Source organism: Coenobita brevimanus, chromosome 18, assembly GCF_032717465.1.
Source record: "Coenobita brevimanus isolate Jiangsu-jjx chromosome 18, ASM3271746v2, whole genome shotgun sequence".
Classification (NCBI taxonomy): domain Eukaryota; kingdom Metazoa; phylum Arthropoda; class Malacostraca; order Decapoda; family Coenobitidae; genus Coenobita; species Coenobita brevimanus.
In genome coordinates this window covers 8,238,522-8,250,442 of record NC_136971.1, presented here as the reverse complement: position 1 = coordinate 8,250,442, position 11,921 = coordinate 8,238,522, and the positions used below count along the sequence as shown (strand labels likewise).

Here is an 11,921-nt window from a genome sequence, read left to right as displayed (position 1 = left end):
AAGAATGGAAGAGGGCAAATGTGGTACCAATTTATAAGGGAGGAAACACAGAAGAACCCCTGAATTATAGACCAGCATCCCTAACCAGCATGGTCGCAAAATTGTGCAAAAGAATATTGATAGATAGATGGATAAAATATCTAGAAGAGATGAATATTTTGGCTGATAGTTTGGATTTAGAAGTGGAAGGTCATGTGTGTCTAACTTGTTGAGTTTTTACTCAAGAACGATTGATGTGCTACAGGAGAGAGATGGTTGGGTGGATTGTGTGTATTTAGATTTGGAGAAGGCCTTCGACAAGGTACCCCATAAGAAACTAATGTGGAAACTAGAGCATATAAGAGGACTGAAGGGGAACCTCCTGGAATGGATGAGAGACTTTTTGAGAGACAGACAAATGAGGACAGTAATAAAGGATAGGATGTCTGGATGGAGGGAAGTAACAAGTGGAGTCCCACAGGGCTCGGTCTTGGCGCCAGTAATGTTCCTGATTTATGTAAATGATATGGTAGATGGAGTGAACAGTTATGCAAGTCTGTTTGCTGATGATGCAAAGATCATGAGGAAGATAGAGGTTGAGGAGGATTGTAAAATACTGCAGGAGGATTTGGATAGGATACACAATTGGAGCCGGACATGGGAAATGAAATTTAATGTAAAGAAATGTAAAATATTGGAAATGGGTGAAAGTACCAGGAGACCATCACTGAATTATTTTTTGGGTAATGAACCAATCACAAAAGCGAGAGACGAGAAAGATTTGGGAGTGCTGGTCCAGGATAGTTTGTCATCTGAAAAACATATTAACAAGGCAGTTAGAGAGACGTATAAACTCCTGATTAATATAAGAGTAGCTTTTCATTATATGGATGAAGAGATGATGAAAAAATTGATAGTGGCCATGATTCGCCCCGGGTTAGAATATGCAGCAGTAGTGTGGTCCCCACACAAAAAGAAAGATATAAACAAGATTGAGAGAATACAAAGAACAGCAACCAAAATGGTCCCCAGTCTGGCAGATCTGTCGTATAGAGAGAGGTTGGAAAAGCTGGATTTGCCTTCCTTAGGAGAAAGGAGAAAGACAGGCGACATGATTGCAGTGTTCAGGACCATGATGGGAGTATATAAAATTGATAAAGATCTGTTTGTATGGGATAAGAGACTAACAAGAGGACACGGACTGAAACTCAAGAAACCAAACTGCTTGAAGGATTTCAAGAAATATAGTTTTCCTTATACAGTAGATGTATAGACCTGTGGAATAGTCTGGACAAAGAGATCGTCCAGTCTAAAAACTTAAACGAGTTTAAAGCTAAATTTGACTTACTGAGAAACAGAGACGGGACCCCACGAGCATAGCTCATTTCCTGCATATCACAATTAGGTAAATACACACACACACGCCTGCCTGCACACAAACTGAGGATTTGAATTTCATTAGACAGTCTTCAATGCTCCTCCACATAAGGCCCAACCAATATATGTTGTAAACACTTTCACTAATCTCATTCTACCAGTCCCATGTATTTTATCCCTACAAGATTAAAACTGGTGACAAATGTCATAGTCTGCATTGTAAATGGTGAAAAGTCTGTTAGTGAGTGTGAGAACTAATGGACCTTGGTAACAGATTTCATATCCTATGCTTAAAATCACATAAAGAATAAAGAATAATATAAATTAATACCAGATAAATATTCATCAGCAAATACATCTAAAATGTTCTCAGTGCCCGTCTTCAGACCAGGCTTTAGGAAAGAGAAAATAAATTCTACTGCAGTTAATAAGAAATGTGGACATATATCAATCTCTTCACTGACAATAACTTGAAACAATTTCTTCTTGGTACCTTCAGATTTTATTTTATCATACTTGGTGAGGGCCTCTTATAGAGAAAAGGCCTTCCTCAACTAAACAAATTCATCTGGAAATTGCAAGAATCAGGCAAAGTAAGGTAAAGCCGAGATCCTTGGGCTCAGGGAGCTGAAGTCAGGAAATACACTTTCCCACCTGCTCCAAAGGGTTATCTTGTTTCTCAAAAATGCCAGTTCTTAAAAAACAAAAAAGCAAAAAATGCTGGTATTCCTGCATACAATGCAAACTGAGGATTACTTCCTCCAGTACGATAGCTTTTAATGGCTTATTTCTGCTTCTGTAAGAAAATATTATCAGACTTAGCTACAGTAGGGATGGCCTCGAACTGATGGGGTTAAAAACACTTCATTAACCTCTTCAGATTTTTTTTTTTTTTTTTCCAAGATAATCAGCTTGGGGATGATTTCCTGAAGTGAAGAAGGTTTAAAAGCTCTCTTTAACCCTTTCATTATGATGTCCTGTTTTGCTACTGCTACTTCAGGACAATATCTGTCCTTCAGTCTTATTACAACGAGTCTGTTTTACCCAGCTTAGGGAAGGATTCATAGTGAGTGTTAAAAATGAATAAAAGCTTAACACTATACCATGCACTAGTTCTTATGATGTATTTCCCTCTGACTGGGATTTCAACAAAACATAAATGAGTAATACAGTAAGTCCTCATTTATTGCTACACAAAAAATGTTTTCTTAAAAAGTACCATGTTAAGCTAAAACTACTGTAAGTGAGTTATGGTTTGGAAGGAAAGATTATCTTCTCAAAACTACACATTACTATCCAAGGCAGCATACACAAAAAAATGTACCTGATGATGTAACAGGCTGTATGGGGTTGGTGGAGGAATAGTGCCCCTCCCTGTAAAACAATTAACTCTAAGCCCTTGGCCACCCCGTTTGGGATACATGGCGTCTGGCAATGAATGATGAATGAAATGAGAAATTAGTCATATACAGTACCGAGATGAATGCTAGTGTCAACCGTATCAATCCTGAGTCTTTATTGCACTTCTTGACTACTATATACTGAACAATAGTGTGTTACATAAAAGTGTTTCAATGCTGATTAATGAGATTATCATTAAAAATGTATATAGGGAAAGTGCATTATCCATGGAATTAGAGAAGTTTTCTTTTTCTCGCATCTCAGCTGAAAACACCAGAGATTTTCAATATCAAATAGCCTTTTTGATGAAATCCATAAATGGTGACTACCATGGAGAATTGGGGTAGGAATCTCTTCACCCTCATAGTCATCATGAGAAGTACCATTGCCCTTACTTTTAGTAAGACTAGATTTGAGCAGTTTGTATGTTTCTCTGTAATAACTAGATCCAAACTGTTTCTCAGGGGGGTCTGGCATATCTAGTTTTCTGATTAACAACCAATCAATTTAGGCTGATGTTATATAACTGCACTTTATTCTCTGCAACAAAGATATGAAAAATGTGTGTGTGTGTGGATGAGTAAATTGGGAGTGTGTTGTCCTGTCTCAGCTACCCTCCTTTCTTTGGGGGAAGCAGCCTAGGTATATGTATAGACAGACAGACAAACTACCTCCAAACTGAGCCTTGACAAGATGTGGCCTATCTAGTATTTCTAACATTTAGGCTGATGTTACATTTTGCACTTTAACCCTCTGGTGTTTATGGGTGAGGTGCAAATTTCACCCACTTGTTACCATTTGACACAGGCTGCGTCTGTGCACATTTCAACCACTTGTTACCTTTTGGACGCTGGTTGCGTCGAACGAAATGGCCCCTCTTTTTTCGGTTATGGAATGATTTGCATCCACTTCTGGGCGAAAACAAAGCACAACTTGTGTCCCCGCGCATCCCTCTGCCACACTCAACCTACTCCGCACCCAGCGTCCCCCCACTGCCCCAGTCAGTGTGCTATGAGCCTTGCTCGAGCGTAAGTTAATTTCCTTTTGCGTTTCATAAAATCGGCTCTAATTGACCTACAGTAATTCTTTTTACACCAAAATGTAGCCAAATAAATTCCCTATAATGTTTTCTCAGTAGCATTTACCATAAGAATTATATTTCTATGAGAAAAAACTGAAGAAACTGAAGTAAAAAAATAAATAAAGACATACTTTACATTTGGCTGATCTTTTTTACACCATATGCAAGTACATTTATTCAGGATCATGGTGAAAAAAATTACAATTATCAAAGCATAAATAAGGGTATGAGGATAAATTGTTTATGAACTATCGAGTGCGCAGGAATAGCCCGGTGACAGGAGGAGTCTCTCAGTGTGTGGCCTTGGGCACCAAGGCCCACCTCCCGAGTACTGTACTCGCTCACGGTAGGAAGCAGCCTGCGTCGAATGGTAAAGTAAGGGTTAATCAGTAGCCTTACAATAGCTAATACAAGGTAACTGATAAAGGATATAACTACAGTAAAGTATTTCCAAACTCTTCATCCTACGAGTCAGCATGTAAGGATTAAGAGAGTAATCCTACTTTTCTTGCTGACAGTACACCAATGCTGAGCAAAGTGCCAGTAGCTTCTCCTCCTCCCTCTGACCCTAGGCATAAAGGATGGGACGGTACTGAAGCTGATATGAAGGGAGGGGATAATGAACAGCTACCTTGGAAAGAGAACAGTTTTGGAATTGGGTATCTGGTTATAGTGTGTGACATTCCATTTATTGGTGGGGGGGGGGGGAATCACTGAAAAGCAGAAGTATTTCTGGTAAATAAAGCATCCAAATACTAAGAATTTTGCAATGCAGGGACCAGTAGTAAATGACACATAAGAAAACTTTCATTTATATCTGCAAATGGAAGAAAAAAAATTATGATATGGCATTCCAAGCAGCAAGTATCATATTTCACATAATATACTGTACCAACCTGGCCAAGATGACAAAAGCCATATTGATTATGTATAAACCTATCATACCAGGCCACTGAGACACTTTTTCTTTGCAATGTGCACTTTTTCAACAAACCCAAGGAGCATTCCAAAATACACACTATGGTGCATCTCCTTCCACAAAATTAGGGCACAGAGTTGTAAGGCCATATTCTTGCAGGCTTAGGGAGCTTTCTAGCATCTCTTCCATGTATTCTCATTTATGTTATTTACCTCAATTTAATATCAGCCACTGATTCAAAAATACTCAAGAGAATATTACAATACCAGATGCCTTTTGAGAGCCAAAGAAAGACCCAAGGCCAGGGTACCATACTTGCCCATGACCTAACTGATCTGGATTATGGTAGTCTATCCTTGGACCCTCCTACCCTAACAAATGGGATAATAAGGAATGGCTGTTACCATTCTGTAAACATGCAGAAATATGCTGATATGGGAGAGTTCAGCTGATAAGAATACAGCCCCTATTGTCAACTATGTCCCTTCATATCCATTAGGAAAAGAAGAGTTGTGTGGGCAGGCAGATGCTTTAAGCTGAGAAGGTTCACTCCTCTGGTTGGACATCATGAGGAGGAAGGTTGGGGTTGTACTGGACTTGTACTACATCACCTCCAACATTGATCAAGCACTGACCCTGTAAACAAAGCAACATCCACATTTACTTCACAGTACATTAAGTCTTCTGGTTAAGTTGCCCTTTTTAAAATCTTTTCTGTTTTTACAATTTTTTCTACTTTTATTCCCTTCAGCACAAGGGCATGTTTTTCATGTTTTCTTGCTTCCTCCAGATGATTTTATTCAACTCTCATATTCAACATGGTAATAAATTTATCTAACTCCTCCAGTCTGAAAAATCTAACCTACTCTGAATTACTCTCATGACTGACATCAAAATTTCTGCACTTGATGTGCTTTCTGAATTCACTGGCCTCAATACTAACAGAGTGTATTCGACTGAGTCTGGAATAAATCTTTAATTTCCTAACTGCCCTCCTAAAGTTTCTCTTCTGGCTGTGCTTTTATCTCTAGCATCCTTTTTGTTTATTCTATAGATGCTGATGTAGGCAGCCACTGTTTTTCTCCTAGGCCTACAGTATCAATAGTGGTGTTCTCAGGGTTCTGTCCTGTTGCTGAATCTAGTACTTATATTCATCAATGACCTTTTAAGCTGTACATTTAACCTCATCCATACATATGCTGATGACTCCACTCTTCAACTTTCAACTCACATCCCACAGCATCCATCACAGCAGTTACTTCAACAAACAAAGGAAGAGGCCATGGATTAACTACTTTCTGACCTGGTTCATATCTCTGATTGGGGTAAAAGTAACCTTGTTATTTTTAATGCATCCAATACCAAGTTCCTACATCTTCTGACATGGCAAAATTTCCTCCAGCAATATCCTACAAATTTTAACAACATCCAACTCAATCCTGCATCATGTCTGAACTACTTGGAGTTTCATTCTCTCGTGATTTTTCATCTCATTAGCACTCCTCTCTTACTCTCTTCAACCTCTGTTTCTTCGCTGCACTGCTGCATGTCTTTATCGCTTTTCTACTGTTACTTTAATGGTCGCTGCTTTCTGAATTTTCTGCCTGTATCCCTCCTCCATTATGGCAGGTGCATTACACCTGTATAGCAGCTAACTCTCACCCCTTTTCTGTTCAACTCTCTAATACAAGAGTTAACCGATACTGCCAATTCTTCATGTAAAGAACTGTCTTCCTCTGTTTGTATTTCCTTCTGCCTATGATCTCCAGTCTTTTAAATTTAATGTGTCTGGGCATCTTGAAATGAACAGATCTTGATTTTTTTTTTTTTTTTTCATCACCATCATCATCTAATCCTGTGTTGCCTCATAAGGAGCACAGGAACCTGGGGCTGGCAAGTTGGTCTTGATATTTAAGACGAGAGTGACCAGCTTCACACATCCCTGAGTGGCTTTATGTGCGCAATAAACCCCAACCATCCCTTGGACAGAAACCTGCACAGGCTTAGGCTTAATGTGACTGGAGCGCCTTAATTATCCACTAAACCACCAGGCACCACAATTTGGTTATATGGTTACCAACCAGCATAGTAAATGGTTTCCTGGTGTACAGGAAACCATTTGGTTTGTCACTCAGTGTAGAGTCACCCACAGGCAGAAGACGAGGAAAGAATTAAGGAAAGAAAGAGAGAAGAGAGAGTGTAAAGTCACCTGTTGGCAGAAGGAAGAGGAAAAAATGAAGGAAGTTAAGACACAAGAGGAAGACGAGAAGGAAGGAAGAGAGGAAAGTACAGTCACCTGAGGGCAGCACTACATCAAGAGACTGGATGGTGAGCGCCCCCACCTACCTTGTAGAAGAAATGATCTTGGGCTTCTAGCCTTTAGTTCCTTCTTTCTTGCTTAAAAAAAAAAAAAGAAAAAAAAAAAAAAAAGAAAAAAAAAAAGCATCTCCTACATCCATTATGATATGCTAGTGCAAGGTATTACACTCAAACCTTGATTTAAAGGACTAAATGGGGAATCAACTTGTCCCTTACCTGAGAATGTCCATTGTTTTACCACATATAAAGACAATCTTATTACAAAATGCAATGATTGTTTCACTTACCTTACTTATTTATATGATTATGAATATTACTTTACAGGTACTGTATAAAGAAACATATTAATGTGTACAACCTAGACATTACGTATCATTTTTGAATGGTCTTGTCCGTTTGTTAGGTAGAATATCATCACCATCATCATCATCATCATCAGCCGTTTGAGTATCCACTGCAGGACTGGCCTATCCCGACCAAAGTCGGGACAATACAGCCAATGTTTCTACCAAGTGGCTTAGGCTGTCTGGTAGAGATTGTATGTAGGGTGAGAAGTGCTTGTAAGTGTAACTGTAGTGTTGGAGTGGCTTTGGATGTGTGTGTAGTCTGTGAACCAAGTGTAATCGGCCCGTGCAAGCCGACTGGGTGCAAGCATACTTTATAGTAAGCGACACTGGTTCAACCACAGCACCCCTTGTGTCCACCAATGCATTACGTGGCCGGGTGAGCACTCCCAAAGTTTATTACCCTGGCGGGGCGCGAACCCTGGCTCACCCGTGTACGAACGCACACTCTACCACTGTACCAGAGAGCCTCCTGGTAGGTAGAATATAGGGCCCCTTAAATCCGAAATCCCTTAAATCGAGGTTTGAGTGTATATGAACATTAAAGTATACGAGTAGGCTATTTTATGTACCATTCATATGAAAAAGCATATAATCATCATCATCATCATCATCATCATCCTGATCTTTCTTCTCAACTAAAGACAAAGTGAAGTAAGATTCAGATTTAAGAAAAAGCAAGCATAAAAATGGAAGAAATATTAAGAGCATGCCCTGTGAGGTGGGCCACATGATCATTCAATGTCATTCAAGTCCGCAATATCCTGGCTTAACCTCAGAATCATAATCTTTTTTTTTTTTTTTTTTAACTGCCTGTACTCCTAACGCACTTATGCACTTTCCCCTTTATGAGACACATTTTAAAGTGCAAGAAGGGAGATCAAGGGTATGTCTTTGTGCCATGTACTGATGTAGAATATTAGTCACAATGTCATGAAACATTATTTAGATGCCACATGGTCTAATAAGGAGTTCCAGCTGGTTGTACCCAAAAGGGTATAATTCTGAGATGGTTGGGGCTTATTGCTGTCCACAGAAGAGAAACTAGTAATTCTCACCGTATATCTGGAATGACCTGCCTGGCCCAAGGCCCTTAAACTCATGATGGGGTAGTAATGATCTGGATGATGGATGGATATTTATTTAATGATGTATTCACACACACCTGCCAGATAGTCATTCCATTGGCTAACAGGTGAAAAGAAGGATGCCAAATCCCTGTCATGTGCTCCTCTGTATGTAATTCATCCAGCCAACTCAACCACCTGTCAAAATCCCAGCCTCCCTAACTTTCATGCCTTACTTTCTCACACACTCATTTAAAATACTGGCACTCTTCTCTTATATGTCTTAATTGAGTAACTTAACTCCTGACCCCTGCAACCCTACTGGGGCATTACAGGACTGGATCATGAATGGATGAATGGAATAAATTACAGCAGACTCATAGTAGTGGAGAAGGGAGAAAAAGTGAGCAGATGGAGAGAACACTTTAAGGACTTGTTGAACATAGAGGATGGAAGTAATGCGAGTATAAGTGGCTGGGGAATGGCTGGGAGAAGGAGGGAGGTGAGAAGACAGGAAGAAATCAGTAGGACAGAAGTTGTGGAAGCAATGAAGAAAGTTAAATTGGGGAAAGCTCCAGGAATTGATGGAGTGTGTGGTGAAATGCTGAAGCATGGGGGAGAGATAGTAGTAGAATGGATGTGGAAGATGTGCAGATTGGCCTGGGAGGAAGGTAGAGTCCTGGAGGATTGGAAGTCAGGTATAATTATTCCCTTGTACAAAGGAAAAGGGGAAAAAGAAGTGTGTGGTAATCATAGGAGCATTTGTCTTCTTAGTATAATAGGAAAAGTGTATGGTAGGATACTTATTGACAGAGTTAGAGAAAGAACAGAGAAATTAGTAGGAGAAGAACAGGGAGGCTTTAAGAGGGGAAGAGGTTGTGTAGATCAGATATTCATTCTTAGATCTTTAGTGGAAAAGTTTCTAGAGAAGGGAAAGAAGTTGTATGCGGCTTTCATGGATTTGGAGAAAGCATATGACAGGGTGGATAGACAAGGATTGTGGAAAGTGTTAAGAATATATGGAGTAGATGGGAAGTTGTTGGATGCTGTGAAGAGTATGTACGATGGTGCGAAGGCTGCAGTGTGTGTGGATGGTGAACTAAGTGAATTTTTCTCTTTGAAAGTTGGGTTGAAACAGGGATGTGTCATGTCTCCATGGTTGTTCAATCTGTACATGGATGGGGTAATAAAAGAGGTACAAGGTAAGGTAGTGGATGTTGGAGTGGCCCTGGTGAGAGATGATAGTGTTTGGAAACTCTCTGTACTGTTGTTTGCAGATGATACTGTGTTGTTGAGTGAAGACGAAGGGGAGCTGCAAGGCTTGGTGGATGAGTTTGGGAGAGTGTGTAAGAAACGGAATCTAAAGGTGAATGTAGGGAAGAGTAAAATGATGGTCTTTGAGAGAGGTGAAGCCAGTGAATGTACAGCGAGGCTGGATGGTGAGGAATTGGAAAATGTGAGTATGTTTAAGTACTTGGGTAGTGTGATGAGTAAGGATGGAGGTTTGGAGGGTGAAGTGCTTGAAAATGGTACAGCAGGGAAGAAAGGTTGCTGGTTCTTTGAAAGCAGTGATAAGAAACAGGGAAGTGAGCATGGAAGTGAAAAAGTTACTACATGACAGAATTGTGATACCAACTCTAACGTATGGAAGTGAAACTTGGATGTTGTTGGAAGGACACAAGTCAAGAGTGAGAGCAGTGGAAATGAGTTATTTAAGAGGAGCTTGTGGAGTCACATGGAGAGACAGGCTAACGAATGAGGATATAAAGGAGCGTTGTGGTGCGGATGTGGATGTGATAGGAAGCGTTATGAGGAACACACTGAGGTGGTTTGGCCATGTGGAGAGGATGGAGGGTGAAAGACTGACAAAGAGAGTGTATGTGAGTGAGGTGGAGGGGGGAAGAGGGAGGGGGAGGCCGAGGATGAGATGGAGGGATTGGGTGGAGAGGTATATGAGAGGGGGGTGTGAGTTGGGAGCAGGGCAGTGAAATGGCGGGGGACAGGGCAACTTGGAAGCGATATGTTTGTGGCCACCCCAAAGGGGATTGAGGCGTCTGGCAATAGATAGATAGATAGATAAACTCATACTATAATGGACAAACTTGGGCGGAAACTCATTCTGACAAGCCAATAGTCCATTACTGTATATCTGATAGTCCCCCCTCAGAGGTGGGATTTCAAGCACATTTCAAAATAAATCAGTACAATAGCATATTCTAGTACTAAAAATGAAAACTATGGCCATTTTACATTAACCTGGCTCATAATTTCATCCTTTTGTAGCTTATTTCACAGCCTTGTCACAGTACTTCTTCATGACTATGGTATTACTATAATCTGTTACTGCAATTCAGCAGTTACAATGGGGAGAGGGCAATTTCAGGCCAGGTTGGAGTAAAATGGGTAGGAAACACACATACTGCGACCAACAGTACCCCATTTAATAGACAATATTCGTTACAGTTTGATGGCCTCTGCAGTATCCATTAAATTCAATATCCTGTCAATCATGGTCCATTAAAACAAGGGATTAATGTGTATATAAATTTTAAGACGAAGGAAGCTTTTGCCTAACCTGGTTCTTAAAAGGATTGTGTAGAAGGACGCACTCGGACATGAAGTAAGCAATCATTGCATTGCCTCCCAGTGCTGCCACATGAGCTCTCACCAGGGCCAGAACCTCAGTCACAAAGCTCCCCATGAAGCCGCTAAGCCCACCACTCTGGGTATATGAAAGAGGTAGGCATATCATCATCATCATATAACCTTTTTTTCCTTAACAAAAAAATTCGGTGATGTAGCCTCCAAAAACAGGAAAGGATAAAGTACAGAAGTGGGAGAACTTTCAACAGCATGCCCAATGAAATGCCATACAATCAAGTGAACATCATTCGAGCCCCTGGAATACTGGAGAAAGGTATAAAATGTGATTATATACATGCATAAAAACACTGGAGAGCACAGTTGGCATACAAAATGGTGTTATGAAGTGGAGAAAAAGAAATACTGTGCACTGAGGTGGTATGGACATGCGAACAAATGTAAAAGACAAGCTGATAATACGAATTTCAACTGAAGCTTCTCTTTTTAACAGCAGTTAAATTCTTCTTACAGTGTCAGAAATATAAGACCAGAAAATGCATAAGAACCAAGAAAAAGGAGAAGTAGAGACATCTAATCATGTGATAAATGTTAGATGGGTAGTATTCAAAATGATGTGTTACAAAAATACTACAAGAATATTTGAGAATGGAGCTCGATGGAAATGAGTAAGTTCTCGCCTTCTGTCCATATATGTGTTTATTTTTATGCACTAAACAACACTACACTTCAAAGATTTATATCAACATACAGAAACTATGTTTGGCATGAAAATACAAGTATTCAGCATGACTGGATGCAAACCTGATGAAGGTCCAAGTAGGACTGAAACT

The 11,921-nt window shown here is 40.0% G+C and overlaps 1 protein-coding gene across 1 annotated transcript in view; it reads right to left on the bottom strand.

The window, feature by feature from the left end:
• Positions 1-5,303: 5,303 nt before the first annotated feature.
• Positions 5,304-11,921, bottom strand: part of LOC145391352 (uncharacterized) — a 210,905-nt gene continuing 204,287 nt past the window's right edge. Inside the window, exons 21-22 of the mRNA XM_080265950.1 lie at positions 11,063-11,209; positions 5,304-5,393 (exon numbers count right to left, since the gene is read on the bottom strand). Coding sequence (XP_080122076.1) covers positions 5,304-5,393; positions 11,063-11,209 — 237 coding nt within the window. The remainder of the gene's footprint in view (positions 5,394-11,062; positions 11,210-11,921) is intronic.